This window comes from Giraffa tippelskirchi, chromosome 11 (assembly GCF_054371585.1).
Source record: "Giraffa tippelskirchi isolate mGirTip1 chromosome 11, T2T-mGirTip1v1.2.pri, whole genome shotgun sequence".
NCBI lineage: Eukaryota > Metazoa > Chordata > Mammalia > Artiodactyla > Giraffidae > Giraffa > Giraffa tippelskirchi.
The window spans coordinates 146,762,895-146,784,345 of NC_137285.1; the positions used below are offsets into that span (position 1 = coordinate 146,762,895).

General features: G+C 54.1%; 1 protein-coding gene and 1 long non-coding RNA gene across 7 annotated transcripts; one reads left to right on the top strand and one right to left on the bottom strand.

The window, feature by feature from the left end:
• Positions 1 to 316: 316 nt before the first annotated feature.
• LOC145525501 (uncharacterized) lies at positions 317 to 3,434 on the top strand. The gene is made up of 3 exons (XR_014068248.1): positions 317 to 534; positions 2,039 to 2,241; positions 2,864 to 3,434. It is a non-coding gene; the product is annotated as an uncharacterized LOC145525501 (long non-coding RNA).
• Positions 705 to 9,671, bottom strand: PACSIN3 (protein kinase C and casein kinase substrate in neurons 3). Of its 6 annotated transcripts, none has more exons than XM_081538617.1 (12): positions 9,611 to 9,671; positions 7,707 to 7,802; positions 6,328 to 6,399; positions 5,994 to 6,083; positions 5,686 to 5,842; positions 4,493 to 4,728; positions 4,228 to 4,383; positions 2,929 to 3,104; positions 2,643 to 2,763; positions 2,334 to 2,470; positions 1,842 to 1,963; positions 708 to 1,246 (listed from the first exon to the last, which is right to left on the bottom strand). In XM_081538617.1, the coding sequence occupies exons 4-12, from the start codon at positions 6,045 to 6,047 to the stop codon at positions 1,131 to 1,133; spliced, it is 1,275 nt and encodes a 424-aa protein (XP_081394743.1). In that variant the 5' UTR covers positions 6,048 to 6,083; positions 6,328 to 6,399; positions 7,707 to 7,802; positions 9,611 to 9,671; the 3' UTR covers positions 708 to 1,130. The 6 variants fall into 6 exon arrangements, with proteins under 6 accessions (XP_081394741.1, XP_081394743.1, XP_081394742.1 ...); XM_081538616.1 differs by having other exon boundaries at positions 6,328 to 6,534; XM_081538615.1 differs by lacking the exon at positions 7,707 to 7,802 and having other exon boundaries at positions 705 to 1,246; positions 6,328 to 6,534.
• Between the last annotated feature and the right edge of the window lie 11,780 nt (positions 9,672 to 21,451).

Here is a 21,451-nt window from a genome sequence, read left to right on the forward strand (position 1 = left end):
GGCCGGCCCGCCGAGGGGCGGGGCGACCCGGCCCGACGCGGACCAGCGAGCGAGCGGCCGGGGGAGCGGACGCCGTGACGTCAGGGGCCCGGGCTCCAGGCGCGCGCGCGCCTGAGTCCTCGCCGCGCCGCGCCGGGGCCAATCCGCGGGCGGGGCGGGGCGGGGCGGGGCGGGGCGGGGCGGGGCGGGGCGGGGCGGGGCGGGGCGGGGCGGGGCGGGGCGGGGCGGGGCGGGGCGACGGCTCGCCCACAGGCCCCAACCGCTCCGCCCGCCAGCGCCCCGCCCCCCAGGAGGGCGGAGCCACCTCCCAGAAGCTTGTGGGCGGCGAGGCGCGGCCCTCGGCCTCGGTTCCGGCCAGTTCCCGAACGGTGAATAATGATTAACAGTCCCCACCAAACACTCGCGGTGCCGCCGGCCTGAATGGGAAGATCAACTGGCCCGGCCCCCGCTCCGCTCAGAGCTCGGCTCCCGACTTCCACCCATCCTCGGATGGCTCGCACCAAGTCTGAACACGAGTCCCCTGCGGGACCCCAGGTTAGGTTAGGGTCCCGTTAGGCTCCCGAAGTCCCAGAGCAGGTACCAAGCTGGCACACCTCCGCCCAGCCCCCGCCCCCGCAATATACTGCAGGCCCACGACCTCCCCCCTTAGTGCCTCCAGGTGCCCACGGCCGCCTGGCAAGGGTGGAATATCGAAAAAGATGCACAGAAGCCTTTTTTTTTTCGAAGTTTAATACACACTAGAACAAGCCACAGGAGTGCTGCTAGCCCAGAACTACACTCACCCCAAGCCAACCCCAGGAACCCCAAAACGGAGAGACCAGGAACTGGGTCCACAGCTCCCGGGGAGACGAGGACTCTTTGGGGAGGCCCAGGCATCCCTGAGCCCTTCGGTCACTTCCTGACCTCCCCATCTTCCCCTCAGCCTATACTCAGTTGGCCCTTCCCTACCAGTCCCTTCCCAGACACAAGGCCCCTCCCCTCCCTGGGTCCCAGGACTTCCTCCCTCCTGGAGGGACAGAGCGGTCGAAGGGGCAGAATGGTTCAGGGCACTAGGGTCTGGCTGTCCAGACAAGCTGGGCTCTGACTCAGGGTGGAGAAACGTTGCACAAGGGCTGCCAGGGCAGGGCAGGTCAGGCCCCCACACACTCCACGTAGTTGGCAGGGTACAGGCCAATCCGGCCACTCTGCAGCTGGCCCTGACACCAGCCCTGTTCATCCTCCTCGCTCATCTTCAGCAGCTCCTCCCCTGCGAGAAGGGGGATTGGTCACTGGCAATTGCCCGCCCCATTCCTGCAATTGGGTCAAGGACTAAGGGGGAGGGGGTGGTCGGAGAACCCAGCTAAAAGAGACCTGGCTCAGGCAGAGGGAGGTCAAAGTCAGCCACTCCACCCCCACCCCCACCCCCCACCCCCTGGCCCTGAATTCAGCAGTTAGGCCCCAGCTGGTGACTTTGAGAGGCAGGTGAGGGCTCCAAGCAGACACTCTGACTCCTGGGGGATGGACCCAGAGCAGCATTTTTTTTTTCTTTTTTAATATTTTTTAAAAAATATTTATCTGGCTGCACCGGGTCTTAGAAGTCACATGCCATATCTTCGATCTGTGTTGCAGTGGCATGTGAACTCTTAGCTGGATCTCGTTCCAGGATCGAACCCAGGCCCCCAGCACTGTCAGCATGGAGTCTTAGCCACTGGACCACCAGGGAGGTCCCTAGAGCAGCCTTAAGACTTGGAGCACTGACCCTTGAGAACTGAGCATCTGGCTTCCCTTTTTCCACATTCCTGCTCAGGCTAGTAAAGGGGCGAGGGAGACGGGCTGCAGCCTGGAAAGGGGTTCCAGGGTACCTGCTCGGAAGCTCAGCTCATCAGCTTCTTGTCCGGCGTAGTCATAGAGCGCCCGCACCCGCACGCCCGTGGCAGCCTTCGGGGGGTTTTCCTCATCTGACCACTCCTCCTCCTGTCTGCCACTAGAGAGGGGAGGACAAGGGAGCAGGCTTGAGCAGGAGAGCCTGGGACTCAGGGCCAAGGACTCCCCCCTGCAGGAGCCCGGGGAGAGGCAGGTGGGGGAAAAGCTGCAGGATTCTCGCCCGACTTCTGCCACGAATGTCTGCAAGCTCCAGCGCACCTCCTGCCACGCAGAGCTGACACAAGCAGCACGTGAGAGGGGGTGTGGGGAGCACCTGGCAGGCCACCGTAGAAACGAACATCTTTACAACTCAGGACACCAACTTGGAACCCACTTCAGGTGTGAAGGGAATGAAGGGAAGGGACAGAGGAAGGACGGCAGAGCGGGGGGCAGAGCTGTGTCCTTCCCACATCCTGGATCCCGGCTCTCACCGCAGGGACCCCGGGGACTGGGGCGGGGGTGCAGCGCCATCTCTGGTGGGTACGATGCTGGTCAGAGTAACCTCATCAGGGCTCCGGCCACCCTTCTCCTTCCGGCTGATTGTCCTCTGTGTGTCCAAGGACCACTCCTGTGGGGATAGCGTTCAGGGTCAGGCTGGGCTGTAGGCTTGGCGGCAGCCAGGACCATCCAGACCACTTTTACCTCCTCCATCCCAAACCCCAGCCTCCCGCCTGAGGGCCAGGCTGAGCCCAGTGGGAGCCTACCCCATCTCCCAGCCCCAGCCTGCCGGGAACAGGTACCTCAAACTGGGGCCAGTTCATGGCCATGCCCGGCCCGTGGGTGCTGCGCCACCAGCGCAGGTCCTCCTCGTCGCTGGCTGCCTCGATGCCCTGATGCAGGTCTCGGTGGAGTTCGTGGAACCTGTGCCCCGGGTATAAGCCTCAGGCGGGGAAGCCCTGGGCCTCTATTCCCCACCCTACCCCCCACTCACCCCCTGCCTGGTCTCATTCAACCCAGCCAGAGCCCAGAGGCGAAGGGAGAGAGCCAGCCTCACCCAGATCTCCAGGCCCACCCGGCAGGCCGTACCTCTCACTGCAGGAGAGGTCCAGATGCTGGTGTAAGGTGAGCAGCATATCCTTGAAGAAGAGAAGCCGCTGGCGCTCGGCCGCCTGGCAGCTCTCGAAGGCCTGCTCCATGTCCTCCATGTAGCGTGGGGTGTAACGGTGCAGCTCCGCCAGGGTCTGCTCATACTGGGTCTTCGTCTGGGTAGGGCGAGGAGGGGCTCTGGTGAGGACAAGACCTTCTTCTTCCACTCAGGACTCTGCTAGTCTTTCCTGCACACCTACTGTGGGCTAGGCACCAGGGCCCAGAAACCTAGCTCCTGCCCGCTAGGACCCCAGGAGCCTAACAAGGGAGGTGGCATTCAGGCACACACAGCAGCTTTAAGAGTCCTGTGGAGGGACTTCCCTGGTGGTCCAGTGGTTAAGAAGACGCTTTCCAGCGCAGGGGACATGGGTTCAATCCCTGATCGGGGAACTAAGATCCCACATATCTTGGGGGAACTAAGCCTGAGCACCGCAACTAGGGCCCAACACAGCTAAATAAATAAATTCCAAAAAAAAAGTGGTACAGAGTGAGATGAGGTCAACCTATGGGAGCAGATGGAGACGGGAATGGCAACCCACTCCAGTATTCTTGCCTGGAAGATCCCATGGGCAGAGGAGCCTGGTGGGCTATGGTCCATGGAGTCACAAAGAGTCAGACACGCCTGAGCACGCACACACAGGCACACACAGATGGGGAGCCGTGGAAGAAATCAGAAAAGGCTTCCCGGAAGAAGTGGGAACAGAGGAGCACCTCAGAGGACAGGGAGGCTCTGGATATGCAGAGCTGGCTGAAAAGCGCTCTGGCCGAGTGAGCAACATGAGAACTTGTCCCAGGGGGCACACTGAAAGGAAAGCAGCTGGGAAGGTCTCCTCAACTGCTAAAATTATCCCAGTGGCCCACACCACACCATTTCTTTCCTGGGTAAAGCATCCTCTTTCCCTGGTGCGTGCGCACTCCGTCGCTCGGTCGTGTCTGACACTTGGCAATTCCATGGACAGTAGATTGCCAGGCTCCTCTGTCCATGGGATTTCCCAGACAAGAATAGTGGAGTGGGTTGCCATGCCCTCCTCCAGGGGATCTTCCCCACCCAAGGATCAAACGTCCCCTGCATCTCCTGCATCAGTACTGGATTCTTTACCACTGAGGCCATTGGGACGCCCCATCTTTCTCAGGGTCCTATGTTACATGGTAAGCTGGAGAGCAGGGAGAGCAATGCTGGTGGCTGGGAAAGGCACTCAGGGAGCCCTGAGCTGGGTTGGCGGGTCCCTCAGCCTGTACCTTCTCGGCCTCCTTGGAGCAGCGTTCCACCCGCTCCTGCAGCTTCCGCAGCTGCTCCTGGGACACTGCGCTGTCTGCCTTTGCGTGGCTCTCCCGAGTCTGGGCAGTCTTCTCCTCCTTCCGGGCCGCGTGGTAGCTCTTCTTGGAAGCCTCAACCTGGCGCACACGCAGGGACCATGCTGGACCTGGGACCCTGCACCGTGGCCCCTTCTAGCCCCAGGCCGACCCAGGAAGGGGGCTGGCCTCTGTGCCCCCTACACCTCACCTCCTTCAGCCTCTTGAGCCAGGGCTTCTGGGCCTTGCGGAAGCCATCCTCGGCCGCCCGGCTCTCGCGGAAGCCGCCCAGCACAGGCCGGTGGAAGGCGCCCCGCTGCCAGGAGCGCACCCGCTCGCTGTCCTGGCCCTGCAGCTTCTCCCGCACCTCCAGGTGCAGCGTGCTCAGCCGCTCGGCCGCCGTGAAGAAAGCGTGCCAGGCCTTCTCCAGCGTGCCATACTGGGGGCCTGCGGAGAGCGGTGGGGCTGGGCTGGGCCCAGGCTGCTGGCAGCGAGCCCCCTTCCCCCAGCAGGGGCTTCTGGGTGCCAGGCATGGGGCAGAGATGTGAAGATGAACGACAAATGATGTCAGCTGCTGCTGACTGAACACCGACTCTGTGCCTGGACACACGGTTCCACTGAAGGCTTGCCTTATCCACCACCATGAAGACGGCGTCACCAACAACACGGAACAAGCAAAGAGGCAGCCCAAAGAAGTGAAACCTGTTGCCCCAAGCATTCCAGCTACAGGTGGAGCTCAGATCCAAACCCAGGTGTGTGGTATAAATCACTACACTCTGTTGCCCCAGAGGGAAGAACTAGTGTCTGTCCCCAAGGAAGGCAGCTTGTTTGGATAGAAGGAGCCCAAGCTCCAGAGCCGGAAAACCTGGGCTCAAACTTGAGCTCTTCTTAGCTGTGTGACTTCAGGCAAGTCAGTTGGCCTCTCTGAAGTATCACATTCTCGTCTAGCAAATAGTTAGAACAAGACCATCTCCGTGATAGGGCTGTGGTTGTTTAGCTGTAAGTCCCGTCTGACTCTTTTGCCACCCCATGGACTGTAGCCTGCCAGGCTCCTCTGTCCATAAGATTTCTCAGGCAAGTGTACTGGAGGAGGTTGCCATTTCCTTCTCCAGAGCATCTTCCTGACCCATGGATCCAACCCACATCTCCAGATTCTCTACCACTGAGCCACCAGGAAAGCTCACAGGGTTGTTAGAAATATCAAAATAACTCATATGATGGTGCTTGGCAAACCCTAACAGCACAACTGTAAGAATAACCAGGTGGATCTTCTCTCTTTAAAGGGAAGCTGGACAGGGAAGCCTCCAACGTTTCACAAGAGGTGCAAAAAGAAGCTGCCCTGCCTGGCTGCCCACCACCCCTTGGCGGTCCTCTCCTCCCCATGAGGCCTGAGCGCTGGCTCACCCTTCTCCACGGCGCCCCTCCACTTGCGGGCCCAGTCAGCCAGCTGCTGGGCGTAGGCCTTCTCGATGCGGGCGCGCTCCTGGAAGCAGCTAACCAGGTCCCCGCACAGCCGATGTCCATCCTCCACTCGCTGCACTGTCCGCCTGTAGTTGCCAGCCTGCGCAGGAGATGAGAAGCCTGGTGTCGCCAGGGAGCAGCTCCCCCGGGGGCCAGGGCTGACGCGAGGCTCCTCCTTGGGACAGGTGGCTGGGCCCAGAGAGGGGTGGGCATTTCAGCACCACCCCCAAAGCTGGCACCCAGCTGCTCACCTCCCAGAAACTGCCCTCCAGGGCCTCCCCTCCAGCCTCTTCCTCTGGAGCCATGGTGTCCCCGCAGCACGGAATGGTGGCGGATTGGGGCTGCAGAGGGCAGAGGGGTAAGCAGGAAAGCCAGGCACACTTCGGGGGCTAGGCAAAGAGCCTCTGCTATCCCTGGGTTCTGCCCCCTACTGCCATCCCCACTCCCCAAGGAACTGTCAAGAGCCAGGACTCAGCAGGCAGCGGTCTGGAAGTCCCAGGAGGGGCCCAAAGGGGGCAAAGATGGTAGATTCACAGCTCCTCCTCTTGCCCTGGCCTGCCCTCCCCACCACCTCATTCCATGTACCTGGACCTAGAGTTCACTCCGGAGACCTGGGTGTCCAACCCTCACAGCTGCCACCGTGATCCTGCCTCGACGCTAACAAGAGCAAAGCAGGGGGTGAGGGTGGGGCTGACAGTGTCCAGGGCGGTGCCCAGCTCCCCCGATATAGCAACTGCTGTCAGAAGCGCCAGATTCCAGCCAGGAGAATGCCAGTCAGGTCACACGGTCCAGCTGGGGATTACATGGCAAGCGGGGGTGGGTAGTGGGCAGAGGGCCCCGCTGCCCCGACTGCAGATGAGATAAGGGGACGCCTGTCCAAGCCAGGGCTCTGTGGCCTCTCCTTGAACAAGGCGACCCTTCCCCAGACCCGGCCAGGTCAGAGGGCACCCAGCCACGCCCCAGTAGCTCCCTGCACTGGCAAGAGCAGACTGGGAGCCAGGAGGCCTGAGTCTTATCTTGGCCATGAAGCTTGAACAAGTGTATTATACTGTCCTCTCCTAAGGGGCTTCGGCTCCCTCCCAAGATGGAAATCCCGCCTTCTTCCTTGTTTCTGTGCCAACACTGGTATAAGACTCAGACGGCGAACAAGAACTGTGAGGAGCCTGACAGTGACAAGGGACACTCGTCCTGCTCCACATCATCCCTGCAGCCCCACAGGATTCTGTGAATAATGAGTAACTCAGCCCCACCCTCCAAAAGCCCAGAGTCTGAGGCAGCACGAGGTGCCAGACAGGTGATCAGCCAGTTACAACAGTGCAGCTCCAGGACTGCGGGGGAGGGCAAGGCAGATTCCAGCCCCAGAGCTCCCCCCCGGGGGGGGGGCGGCTAGAGGACTCAGAGGCACGCGGCCACTCCCTGCCTGTCCCTGGGCAGGGTCTCAGCTGTCCCCAGCATCTACTCAAGCCCCTAGAAGGAAACCACTTCTTCCTCTGAGCAAACCCCAGGGACCCAGCCAGGCCCAGGAGAACAGTGTGTTCATTGCCCCCAAGGCAGGGCTCTATGACAGTCCTCCCCCAAACTGACTCCCTCCCCACCCTTCAAAACTCAAGAATGAGGGCTTCCCAGGTGGCTCAGTGGCAAAGAATCCACCTGCCAATGCAGGAGACTCAGGTTCGATCCCTGGGTCAGGAAGATCCCCTGGAGAAGGAAATGGCAACCCACTCCAGTGTTCTTGCCTGGGAAATTCCATGGACAGAGGAGCCTGGCAGGCTATAGTTCACGGGGTCACAAAGAGTCAGACACAACTTAGCAACTGAACAAACAATACTTTAAATGGGTGAATTGTGTGGTATATGTCAATAAAGCTGTTATTAAAAAAAAGAAAACTGAGTGAGGCATCTTCTCCAGGCACCCTCCCATTCCTCCATCCCCAATCCCCACCCCTCTCTCAGGGTATATATCACATTGGCTTGTGACCACAGGCCAGGATCTGTCCTCAGTCATTGGCAGAGACTTCCTGAGGGTCCAGTTTGCATTCCTCCAGGCACTGGAGTTAGTAGCTGAATTTAAAACACAAATGACACCCACCTGAAGACCAGGAAATGCACGGGCTATAGCAGCTTTGAGAAAGCATGGCCTGAGTAGGCTTCTGCCTCTCTGCTCACAGCAGGGAGAGCTCAGGCCCTCAGCAGAGATGCCTGGGCTCCATCTCAGACTAGAAGGATGGAGCAGCCCGCCCCTCCGGGGTCCTCAGCAATTCCCCCTTGCTTCCTCTTGAGTCTGTCCCATTTACCCAGAAAGGACGTGCCAACCAGATGGAGAGAAACAGAGCTGTAAACCCCAGGCCTCATGAGCTGTCCCAGCCAGGCATCCAGGGGCCTGGGCCCCCTGCCTGCCCCAGCCTCCCGGCTCCTGGCTCCCAGGAGAGCTGCCCCCGACCCGTTCCCTCTCTCTGGCCCCAGAACAGAGCAAGCTGTGTGTGCAGGGCTGGCACCGCTCCCTTCGGCCTCCCAGAGCAAACACGAGCCCAAGCCCCAGGCACAGCCAGCCCCACTGCCCCAGCCGGATCCAGCAGTGGGGGCATTGGGCCTGTGCCTTGACCCCTGCTGAGGAGGGCCAGCACCCTGTGCCTCCTGACCCCCAACAGAGACCCAGCCTGCTCCCCAGGACACACTAGGCCACAGCCAAGAGCTTGGGAAGCAGATCATGAACCTTCCCAGCCCAGGGAGCCAGCACCTAACTGGGCTGGGACTTGCCGCTGGGGCTTGGCAGGGTCTCCTCCTCACAGCTTCCTGAGCCAAGGTAGGGAGTCTTGGGGTTCAGGGAAGAACCCACTTTCCCTTAGGAGGCCGCTAGGTACCCCTGTCCAGACCGGCCCCTACCCTGTCCCGAAGTCCTGGGGCATGGCTCTGGGAGGGAGCCCTGCCGTCCTGCCCTGCCCAGGCTCCGTCCTGAGTCACAGGCTGCTCCCAAGGACCTCTCCTCCTGGCAGCCCCTCCCGATCCGCCCGCAGCCCGCGGATTTGAGGGCACCGAGGCGGGCGGTCGACCGGTCCAGAGAGGGGTGCTCAGGCAAGAGCCAGGGAGGCCCCGGAGGCTGGGGGAGGGGCGGCGCAGGGAAGGGGGAGGAGGCTGGGCCGGGAGGGGCGTAACAAAGGGGCACTTTTGGAAACCTGACCTGCCGCCTGAGGTGCCAGCTCCCCGATGACGCACTCCGAGCCCGGAGCCCTCACACCAAACCTCCGAACCCAGGGGCCACCGGTCTCTAGCCTCAAAACCCTATGGACTGGCGCCCTGCTTGCTGGCCGGGCGCTGCACACCTCGGAGCCGGTGGAGCCCACGAGGAACTGCCGGGCCAGGCCTAGCCCTGGGGACTCCAGGACTTCTTGGCCAAACTAGCTGAACGCGGTCTCGGTGGGAGGTGGGGGCCCGCCGGTCACCGCTGAGGAGAGGGGGCGCACCCTGCCTTGGCCCGCGCCGCTGGCAACTCCAGATGGTGGCCCGGGACCGGCGGCCCCTCTTTACTAAGGGCGAGGGGTCGCTGGGGAGCGAGGCCCCTGCTGGGGTCCCAGGCGGTCGGGGGCTTTTGAGGGGCTCCAGGAGATGGGGTGGCCCGCCAGCCCCGACGCCTCCCTACCCCCCCGCGGCAGGTCTGGGAAAGTGCCGGGCGCGCGGGCCGCAGAAGGGTCACCCCTTCGGCGCGGCGGCAGCTCTTGCCGCGCTCCCGCAAAGCGCGGCGCCCCCGGGACTCCCGGGGCCGGAGCCGGTCCCACTGCAAACTTCAGGAGCGGGAGGAGGAGAGGGCGTGCTCCATCTAGCCGCGGCTCCCGCCACCGCCTCTCTGCCGTCCCCGCCCGGGCAGCACTCACCGCGTCCTCCCTGGGCGCTTCGGCGGGTGGGGGTCCGGCCAAACTCCGACCCAAGTCCTGTGGCTCCCGGGCCCGGGCTGCCGCCTCCCGGAGCGCGCCGGGCCCTCCCCCCGGGAAGCCCAGCCCCCAGCCCCGCCCTCTCCTCGCGGCCGCAGGCCCCAACCCCACCGGTCAGCGGCGGGGCGCAGGAGCTGCCCACCTCGCGGCGACCCGCGCGGCTCCCGGGGCGCGGGCCATGGGGTCTAGGTTCCCGCCCTAGAAGCGCCAGGGCCGCCTACCCAGGGTGGCGCTATAATGAGTCTGATTTCGGCTTTGCCCCTCCTCGGCCTCGGCAGAACCTGGGAGAGCCGTGGAAGCGGGAAGGAGTCGGGCCTGCAGCCGTGGAGAGAGGTCTGGGGGGTTTACACTGCCTTACTCTTTTTGCTGAGGACAGCTTTCTTAAAAGTTAGAAGTTAACTTAGACGTTTACTTAGACGTTAACTCTGGAGAGGCTCACAACCATCCCCTTGTAAGCATTAGGACTCCCATTGTATAGATGCAGAAACTGAGACTCAGAGACCTTTAGCACCTTGCACAAGATTTGTCGTCGGGCCGGGCCGGGCCGGGACTCCAAAGCCTTGCCCTTTCGTTGCTCAGTCCCCTGGCCAATCTGATGGCCCATTCTGAGGACTGGGTCCGACACGCGGTGGAGGTGGGGCAGAAAGTCATGAGCTCCTCCCCCCACGTGTTCTTATTCCCTGATTTTGTACCGCGGTTCATTCTTAAATCCGTTCGCCCCTCCACCCCCTTTGTTAGTAGATCTTTCCAGATCGCCACGATGCCACCCCCCCCGACCCTTAATAAACCCTTGCTTCTTCACCCCCTTGCCCCGCACCCTGGGATTTTTCGGGGCCTGCCTGTCGGTTATTTATATCCACCGGAGCGGTCCAAGAATGTTCTGAGTCTGACCTAATCGCCACCTGCTCAGTCTCCCGGCCCCTCCCGCTTCCTCCGGGGCCCGGTGACCCGGCGGCCGTGCCCTCCGCCTGGCAGGCGAGAGGGGGCGTAGGTCTGCGCGGTCCGACGCCCCGGGCGCTCAGAGGGTCTGGACCGCGCCAATTGCTGGGGGCCGCAAACCCTCCCGCGCTCTCGGAGGAGTGCGCCCCCAGGGGACGGCGTGCGCGCTGGGAAGCCGAGAGCCAAGCTGTTCTCTCCCCAGCACGTCCTCTCGGTCCCCACGCCCCCACCCCCACCCCTACTCCCTGAGGAGTGTGAGTCCTTGTGCACGGGTTTTTAAACGACAGCTTTAAAAATAGCAAAATTATGTAGTTTCTAAATCCGGGAGGAATCACGGACGCGTTCTCTGCGCAGATAAATCCGCTCACAAAATGAAAAGGGGGCTTGCAAAGAATGAACGGCGATAATTTCAAATGGGCATCTAAGCCGCTGAGGACTGACTTGCCCCGCAGTCCGCGTGGGAGGGTGAAACCGCCTATGGGGCACCCTAGACAGGCCGCACGCGGCCCCTCGCCTGGGCGCTCGCAAGGTGTGAACCCAGCAGGATGTAGCTCCTGAGACAAGTTTCAACACCCACTCTCAGCTGGGGCTTGGACAAGTCCCTTTTCTCCATCTCTCTGTTTCCACCTCTATGAAACATGACAGGTGACTGGGCTGACCTCCCAAAAGGGCCTGTGCAGCAGCTAATTAACGATTGTAAAACGACTGCAAATGAGAGGAGCTGAGGTAACATCTAATGACAGCTGTACTGTTTTGTATTATTCAAAATCAGTTAACGTCCCACCTAGTGCCCGGAGGGGCTTTAGGCACTTGGACAGAAAGTGTGAAATCACAAGCATGAAATGAATTACAGGAGCCACCTATCAAAAACCCATTAAAAATTAAGGCTGCAAGCCAGACTCTGGGATCTAGGGAAGTCTCTCTAGAAACTCAAAAAAACAGGGCTGTTTGTCCGACCACAAAGAGAAGGGAATGTGGAGTGGAAAACATCTGGCATCCCTCGGGTTCAAATCTGGAGAAATGCTGCAGCTGATCTTAATTGCCCCTAAGGTACTGTAGGGAGAAAAAAATAAACCATAACCCAGAGCATAGGGAACTGCTTCCAGGGTCAGAGGAGACAGAGCTGACCTCCGAAAGCCAAAGTCCTGCTAGTGCTGCCCCAGGGTTCAGGTTTCTATGCTCTGCAGCCAGAGTCCCTAAACACTCACGGGACTCCATCAGTGGGTTCCCAACTTGAACAGAGCTCAAGATGGGATGCCCGAGGTCAGGAGGACCGGATAGACAGAAACCCAGAGAGGCCGCTTGGCTCCCAGCAGCAGGTGGCAGGTTGGTCCTCAGCCCAAGTTCACAACACTCACAGACTCACTCACCTTGAGTTTCTGGAATGTCCTAAGCACTGTTCCTTTGTTTGTTTATTTATTTATTCACTCAGCCAATCAAGAAAACATTTAAATTTTTGCTTTATGCTAAGCCCTAGGCTGGGTGTTGGAAATACAAAAATAAAAAAGGCAGAGTCCAAGGTGTATGTTAATGATACAATATGAGCAGGAAATACTATGGGACAACAGAAGCAGAAGAGACCACCTTTCACCAGGCGATGACACTTGACTGGTCTTGATGAGCAAGAATTAGTCATGTGGAGAGGCATTCTAGGCTGGAGCATCAGGGTGTGCCAAGCGCCAGAGGTGTTAGCATATGACGTGGTGACCCAGCAATTCCACTTTTTGGTATCTACCCCAGACAAACGTGTACAAGTCTAGGAAAGGGTCCAAGGATGTTTGCACATAGTATTGTTTGCAGTAAGGGAAAATCTAGAAACAAATGGGCAGTGGTTGGGTGACATCCCTGGAGGTCCAGTGGTTGGTTGGGACTCTGCCCTTCTACTGCAGGAGGCATGGGTTCGATCCCTGATCAGGGCAATGAGATCCTGCATGCCACGTGGTATGGTCAAAAAAAAGTTTTTTAATGAAGAAAAAAAAAAAAAAGAGGCCATTGGTTGAATAACCTAAAGTCCATTCATGCTTTTGGATTACTTTGCAATAACTAAAGAACAGGGGAGATAAAGATGTGCTCTTATAGGAAGACATCCAAGATACTGTTGAATACAAAAAACCAAAGTGCAGAACACACAAAATATTCAGAGAATATACACCAAACTGATTTTGGTGACTCTTTCTAGAGAGAGGCTTGAACCTAGATGGCTCAATGGTAAAGAATCTGCCTGTCAATGTAGGAGATGCCAGTCTGATCCCTGTGTCGGGAAGATCCCCTGGAGTAGGAAATCGCAACCCACTTCAGTATTCTGGCCTGGAAAATTCCATGGACAGAGGAGCCTGGCGGGCTACAGTCCCTAGGGTTGCAAAAAGTTGGACACGACTGAGCATGCACGCACACTCTAGAGGGAACTGGTGAAGGAGATCTTTGTAATCTTTGAAAATTAACGATGAGTATGTACTTAAGCGTAAATTGTATAATTAAAATAAACAGTTTTGTTTTAGGAGATGGTGATGGGTCTTATTGTCTAAAATGGTGCTGCTCCTTTCCCACTTCTCATAGACAATCTCACTGTGTGAAAGGAAGTGACTAGATCAGATTTGTCCTTTAAAAAGATAACTCTGGCAGCCCTTCAGAGTGTAGATCGGAGTGGGCAGAGGGCTGCAGGCAGGACTCATCTCCTCTGAAGGCTGCTGTTTGTCTCCGTGGCCTCTGGACATTGCCCCAGCATTCCAGACGGGCAGCTAAGTAAAGTATGCTGGTTCAACAGCTATGTTTTTAAGATCTCAGGCAACCCCAGGTGGAAAAACTGGTCCTAGTTATTGAGAAGGGTTAACCTCAGTCGGGGGCGGGGGGGGGGCGGTGGCTGTTTCTGGGCTGAAACACAGGAAGAACAGCAGATGAATGGCATTAGAGTGAAAAATGTGTAGCAGATTTCAGAGCGGGGACTATAGAGAAAGCCTCTCTGGGGTCAGGAATTTGCCTGGGGCAGATTCTTCAGAAGGTACTGTTGCACAGTACACGTTGCAGCTCTGCAGGCAAGGGTTCTGCTCAGGAAGCCTGCCCTGGTTCATTGGGACCCTTCCCCAAAGTCCACTGGGGACCTCCTTTTTGGTAAAAGAGGAATTCTAGTGGAGGATCCATTCATTCAACTGACTTCCAGAGAACACCCGCTATGTCAGACACCATGCTGGATGCTTGGTCCAGTGCAAACAAAGCAGATATGTTTCCTGATTCTATGGATATGATAGGATAGGATAAAGCGACCCCATGGACTCTTTGCGACCCCATGGACTGTAACCTGCCAGGCTCCTCTGTTTGTGGGATTCTCCAGGCAAGAATACTGGAGTGGGTTGCCATTCCCTTTTCCAGGGGATCTTTCTGACCCAGGGATCAAACCTGAGTCTCCTGCATTGCAGGTGGATTCTTTACCATCTGAGCCACCAGGGAAGCTTCATGGAGTTTCCCACTAAAGTCAAAAGCCTGCATACACAATTACAAATTGTGATATGTGTTTTAAAGGGGAATAAAAAGGATACAGTGCTATGAAAGAATAACAGGGGGAGCATAATTTCAATGGGTCAGAGGGTCAGAGGAAACTTCTCTGAGGAAGTTTAAGCTTCCCTACCCCCAAAGGCCCAAAAGACAAATGGAAGTTAGCTATGTAAAGAGGGAACCTTGAAGATGGCATTCCAGGAAGAAGGACTGATGTGTGCAAAGTCCCTGTGACGGGAACTTGACCTGGGAAAGAAGGGCAGAGTAGTGAATGAGAGGGCGAGAGGGCTAGGGTGAGGTAAGAGGAGAAGGCAGCTCTCAGACACTGCAGGCTTTGTTTTATTCTGAGCGCAGAATTTAAACAGAAGAGAGACCTTGAATATCTTTCTGGATGTTGTGTGAGGAATAGATTAGAGCAGGGGATCAGCAAACTGTAGCCTGGATGGCCCACAAGCTAAGAAGATTCTTCTTCTTTTGTGTGTGTGTTTGTTTGTTTTCAAAGCTGGAAATCTTTTAAAGATTATTATTACTTATTTCTTTGGCTGTGTCAGGCCCTAGTCGCATCATGCAGGATCTTTCCTTCCGGCTTGTGGACTCAGGAGTTTCGGAGTTAGGGCCTAGTTGTCTGGCAGCGTGTGGGCTCCTGACCAGGGACTGAAACTGCATCCCTTGCATTGCAAGGCAGATTCTTTTTCTTTTTTTAATGGCCAATTGATTTTTTTCCTAATTTTTTGAACACCGAAACCATTTTGTGTTGGGATGTAGCCGATTAACAGTGTTGTGGTAGTTTCAGGTGAACAGCGAAGGGACTCAGCCATGCAAGGCGGATTCTTAACCACTGGGCCATGAATGAAATCCCTAAGAACAACTTTTACTTAATTAAATGGTTGAAAAGAATCAAAAGAAGAATACTCTCTGTGTTACATGAAGGTTAGAAGGAATTCAAATGTCAGTGTCAATAATTTCAATTATTTATTGAAATTAAAATTTTCAATAAAGTTTTATTGGCACACAGGCACTATCCTGAACCTCTCTGATGAGGCTGAGACCTGGGAGAAGTTACAGAAACTGTGCAGAATGCTGCTGCTGCTGCTAAATCGCTGCAGTCGTGTCCAACTCTGTGCAACCCCATAAACGGCAGCCCACCAGGCTCCCCCATCCCTGGGATTCTCCAGGCAAGAACACTGGATTGTGTTGCCATTTCCTTCTCCAGTGCATGAAAGGGAAAAGTGAAAGTGAAGTCGCTCAGTCGTGTTTGACTCTTATCGGCCCCATGATCTGCAGCCCACCAGGCTCCTCTGTCCATGGGATTTTCCAGGCAAGAGTACTGGAGTGGGGTGCCATTGCCTTCTTCGTGTGCAGAATGGGAGCCCTCTATACTTGAGGTGAGGGGGTGGGAGGGGGAGCTTACAGAGTGTCTGTGGAATTGCAGGTGTTCTGCTGAGCACCTGGTCACCCCAGCACTCTTTGCAACCCCACAGACTGCAGCACACCGGGCTTCCCTGTCCATCACCAACTCCCAGAGCTTACACAAACTCATGTCCATCGAGTTGGTGATGCCATCCAACCATCTCATACTCTGTCATCCCCTTCTCCTCCTGCCTTCAACCTTTCCCAGCATCAGGGTCTTTTCAAATGAGTCAGCTCTTCACATCAGGCGGCCGAATATTCAGGACTGATTTCCTTTAGGATGGACTGGTTGGATCTCCTTGCAGTCTAAGGGACTCTTCAAGAGTCTTCTCCAACACCACAGTTCAAAAGCATCAATTCTTTAGCATTCAGTTTTCTTTATAGTCCAACTCTCACATCCATACATGACCACTGGAAAAACCATAGCCTTGACTAGACAGACATTTGTTGGTAAAGTAATGTCTCTGCTTTTCAATATGCTGTCTAGGTTAGTCATAGCTTTTCTTCCAAAGAGCAAGCGTCTTTTAGTTTCATGGCTGCAGTCACCATCTGCAGTGATTTTGGAGCCCAAGAAAATAAAGTCTCTCATCATTCCCCATCTCTTTGCCCATCTATTCTGGAGATTAGGATATGGGCATATCTTTTCAAGAGCCATCATTCAACCCTCCACACAAGGCTGGAGGAGCCCACAGCTGTTAGCCTTAGACATCTAGTAAAATGCTTCTTGAGCTTAAAAAGCAAACTGCCTTTTCAGAGACTTTCTTCATCCAGTTTCATATCTTTATCTGCCTCTTTGCGGAATGGATCAGCAGCCTAAACGCTGTCAACATGAATGGGGCATGCTCTTCCAGATTGCCTATCACTATGACAAAATGCTCAGATTCTGGGGCTTTCTGACACTAGGCAAGTCGAGCACAAAGAGGAATCACAGTAAATGTGCCAGCGATGATGCCCACGCAGAGTGTGGAGTGTGGGGAAGGATGTGTGTAAATGGGTACTAAGAACACTCCCTCCCCCAGGCTATCGGCTTCACCTATAAGAACTACAGCTATCCTGGCAGCTTATCACCTTCCTTTACAAGGAGAATGTTAACTGAGGTTCCTCTGGCAAGTTTTTTGTCACATGCTGCTGGAGTTACAATGTCCTAATAACAGGACCTTGGCTCCTAGGGACAGGAGCCAAAGGCGGGCAGTGGGCAGGGGAGTGGGAAGAGGGAAATGTAAAGAGATGTAAATGCAGTTCTCCCGGTCCCACCAGCGGGTGACTCATCTGCTCAGGGAGAACTGGCTTGGCTGTAACACAGAGAGAACCATGTTTATTTCTGCCACTTGGGACTTCTGAAGTCCCTGCAAGAGACCTTTGGCTTGAGAAGAGTGAGTAGAAGGCATTGCCTGAACTCAGACATCTGGTTTCTCATTCTCTGGTCCCCGCTCTTTCCATGATGGCTCAGAGACTGGTGAGAATTCTGGAGAACAGCCTCTCCACCACCTTTTTCAAACCTTATCAGTAAAAAACATGCTGCCAGGAGATTATATAACAACTTCTATTTGTGAAGCACTTTACAGTTTGCGAAGCACTTTCATATATTATTTCAGCACTCTGGCGAATGCCCTGCAGCTCTGGCTGCCTAGGGAAGTTTTCTGGCATTCTGTACCAATGGTATTTCATGACAGGATATTGATTTAGTGTGTGGATGGTGCTTCATCCCCCATAGCAGAGACAGAAGGTAGGGTTTGGGGGTATTTACACAGCTGTCTGACACTCCCAAAGCTACCGCAAATTATTATATTTTTGAAAACTGATACTGTTCCCAGAGAGTGGGAGTCATGCCTTCACTTCACATTATGACAAGTCTATTCATATTTGGGCAGTTAAATATGTATTGGAGATGCCAAGTAACGAGGACCCTGGATGCTGTATTCAGTCTGTTTCCAGTCCTTTAGGAGAAATTTAAACTTCAATTTCCTGCAAATGCTGCTGAATCCTTGAGGCTGCCATTTCAAACCACTGGACGCAGTAACTGTGTGTGGGAAGCCTGCACACGCCATCCATGTGGATTATGGATGGTTTTGCAGACTCAGCGGAGTGTTTGGATCCACAGACAGCTTGATCAGAATCAGAGTCATGTATCAGCCTGCAAGAGGAAAATAATCCCTACTAGATGGAAACTTCCCACAGGGAGACCAGAGTTGAAAGCAGTCTCTGGTTTCTGTGGCTTTAACAGCAAGTCAGTCACAGGATCACAGATTTTAAAATCAAAAAGGATCTGAGAGACCCGCCTCGTCTCTCCCTTTCATTAAATGATGAGGCCACTAAGGCACAGAGAAGCGAAATGACAGCTCCAAGACCACATACACAGTCTCAGTACAATGCTCTCTCCACCGCACTGTATTATTTGTTCCAGAAAACACCTAAGCCACATATTGTTTTGCAGATCAAAGAAATTGGCATTATTTAGGGCCATGCTTACGGTCTGCCAGGCTTCCAGTGTGAACGCGAAGCCTTGATTTGCTACCACCAGCAGCTTTTGAATGAATTGCCTTGTGATGCCTTACATCAAAAATAGTGTCACAGATAGAACCCAAACATCTGTAACTGGGGTTTCAGGGCACAACCTCTCCACAGCAAGAAACCAGAGCAATGCTGTACCATTCACCCCATTATGAGATTCACTGCATCAAAAATATGTATTAGTTTTGTCCACTGTGCACCCAATGGTTCATCAGATGGGAATGGATCAAGTCGCTCGTGAAACAGCAAAACTCAGGGTAAGAATGGCCCATCACACAACCTGAAGCAAAGTGCTTTACTGGTATGTGCAAGGTAGGTTTTCACTGCTCACATGTGGTTTGTATGTTGTTGTTTTTTTATATCCACCATGGAAGACTCCTCAGTCCTAAACAGAGATTGTAGGAAAGTCTGGTATTAAGCAGGACATTTCCTTTGCTCGTGAATCCATTATGCCTAACGGTTACATCCCTGCCTTTCTGTTTTCTACTCCTTCTGCCTGGAAGGCTCTCCCCATCTCCCGTCCCTCCGTTTCCTCTCAAGATTTACCTTAAGTGTCACCTTCTATGGGAAGATTTCCTTGACTCTGTTTGTTCACATAGTAAACACTTTTGGCCACACCCACACAGCATGTGAGATCTTATTCCCCAACCAGGGATGGAACCCACCCCCCTATACTCGGGGCATTGAGTCTTAACCACTGGAACGCCGCCAGGAAAGTCCCAACTCTGTCCCTTATGTACTCCACTCTGAAATGAGCTCAAGTGTCCTTTTTCTGTGCCCCTACCCCACGTGAATCTAGGGCTTCCTTTCTCACCCAGCTTATCACACAATACTGCAGTTGTATGTTTATTTGTTGATTAAAAGGCATACTCCATGGGGAAAAAGAGCATTTTTTTCACTTCAGCATTCTTTTTGACTGGAATAATGCCAGGAACAGTGTGGGTTTTGATAAATGTCAGTAGAATGAATTCTTCTGCTTACCATACCACCTCCCCCTTTATCTGACCTCTCTCACTTTCCATAATCCTTTGTTGACTTATTTTTCTTATTTACTTGGCTGCGTCCTGTCCTAGTTGCGGCACTCGGCATCTTCAATCTTCATTGTGGCATGCAAACTCTTCTTTCTTGACCAGGGATTGAACCTGGGCCCCCTGCATCAGGAGCACGGACTCTTAGCCACTGGACCGCCAGGGAAGTCCCTGCACAGATCTTTTTTTTTTAATTAAGTAATGGGAACTTTATTTAGGGAAAACATAGATGGGTTCATACTAGCCAATGTTAGAACTAGCATCTTGAACCTTCTAACAGGTGAATTTAAGACAAACGGAAAGCTGGTGTGTAGCTTTTCTAATCTGTTCCTTCTCTTTAGACTAGATTACTTCTCCCTTTTCAACTCTCTTAATTCACTATATTATAACAATCTGTCTTCAGGTCACAGAATGGATTCTTTAATGACAAATAATTGATTATTCATCTTTTTTTACCTGACATCTAGTTCCTAGGACACTAACCATAAACATTTGACTGCTTCCAAAGGTAGAGAAGTCAAAAACTTAATTAGGCTCAAAATATGATTTATATATAGTGGCTTGGGGCTTCTCAGGTGGCTCAGTGGTAAAGAATCCGCCTGCCAGTGCAGGAGACCACAGGTTTGATCCTTGGGTTGGGAAGATCCCCTGAAGGAGGGAATGGCAACCCACTCCAGCACACCTGCCTGGAAAACTCCATGGACGGAGGAGCCTGGTAGACTATAGTCCAGTTCAGTTCAGTTCAGTCGCTCAGTTGTGTTCAACTGTTAGCGACCCCATGGACCATAGCACGCCAGCCCTCCCTGTCCATCACCAACTCTCAGAGTTTACTCAAACTCAACTCCATTGAGTCAGTGATGCCATCCAACCATCTCATCCTCTGTCATCCCCTTCTCCTCCTGCCTTCAATCTTTCCCAGCATCAGGGTCTTTTCAAATGAGTCAGCTCTTCGCATCAGGTGGCCAAAGTATTGGAGTTTCAGCTTCAGCATCAGTCCTTCCAATGAACACCCAGGACTGATCTCCTTTAGGATGGATTGGTTGGATCTACTTGCAGTCCAAGGGACTCTCAAGAGTCTTCCCCAATACCACAGTTGAAAAGCTTCAATTCTTTGGTGCTCAGCTTTCTTTATAGTCCAACTTTCACATCCATACATGACCACTGGAAAAACCATAGCCTTGATGAGATGGACCTTTGTTGGCAAAATAATATCTCTGCTTTTTAATATGCCGTCTAGGTTGGTCATAACTTTCCTTCCAAGGAGCAAGAGTCTTTTAGTTTTATGGCTGTAATCACCATCTGCAGTGATTTTGGAGCCCCCAAAAATAAATTCAGCCATTGTTTCCACTGTTTCCCCATCTATTTGCCATGAAGTGATGGGGCCGGATACCATGATCTTAGTTTTCTGAATGTTGAGCTTTAAGCCAACTTTTTCACTCTCCTCTTTCACTTTCATCAAGAGGCTCTTCAGTTCTTCTTCACTTTCTGCCATAAGGGTGGTGTCATCTGCATATCTGAGGTTATTGCTATTTCTCCTGGCAATCTTGATTCCAACTTGCCTGCACAGATCTTTAAGGTGATCCGTGATCCGTTTTCTCCTCTTCAAGCTACCTCCTATCCTGCTCATGAATATTCATGCCTCCAAGCCAAATACCATCAGGGATTCCGCATGGAGTTGAACTCTGGGTCTTCAGCTATTGTAGCAGAGGATGCATACCATGGAGAAGGGCGGGACATCTCTGAAAGAAGGTGTTAGAAAGAAATGGGAGGAAATTCCCTGGGTGTCCAGTGGTTAGGACTCCGTGTTCTCACTGCCAAGGGCCCAGGTTCAACCCCTGGTTGGGGAACTTAGATCCTTCATGCTTCTCTGCTCAATCAGATGGCTTGGATAAAGGATCAGAGATGTGGGCCTTTGCTCTGGATTGGAGGCTGTCAGTACACAGGATTGGTTCTATGATTGCATCTGATTGCATATCAGTAAGAATGAAGCAAAGCTAAAGCTGTGATTAGCAAAGAATCTGCAGTCATTCATATTAGCCAAAATGATAGGGGAATGTTTGGGTCATTTCTGTGGTTTGGACAGTGTTCATACTTCTGTCTGTATTCAAACATTAGTGATTATCTTTTTGTGTTGATCTATCAAGATTATACAGGCTCAGTAGTTGTGGCGCACAGGATTAGTTGCTTCGAGTCATATGGGATCTTCCATGACCAGGGATCCAACCCGTGTCTCCTGCATTAGCAGGTGGATTCTTTGGGTTTCCCACAATGCAGAGACACAAGAAATGTGGTTTCAATCCTTGTGTCAGGAAGAACCCCCCAAGAAGGAAATGGCAACCCACTCCAGTATTCTTGCCTGGAAAAGTCCATGGACAGAAGAGCCTGGTGGGCTACAGTCCATGGGGTC

What these genes read in the sequence shown, in the direction of transcription:
- PACSIN3 (XM_081538613.1), bottom strand. Translation starts at nt 6,047, where the DNA reads ATGGCTCCAGAGGAAGAGGCTGGAGGGGAGGCCCTGGAGGGCAGTTTC. An exon ending in GGCTCAAGAGGCTGAAGGAG is followed by an intron (nt 4,384 to 4,492) that starts GTGAGGTGTAGG and finishes CGTGTGCGCCAG; the next exon opens with GTTGAGGCTTCCAAGAAGAG. An exon ending in GACCTCTCCTGCAGTGAGAG is followed by an intron (nt 2,764 to 2,928) that starts GTACGGCCTGCC and finishes CCCGGGGCACAG; the next exon opens with GTTCCACGAACTCCACCGAG.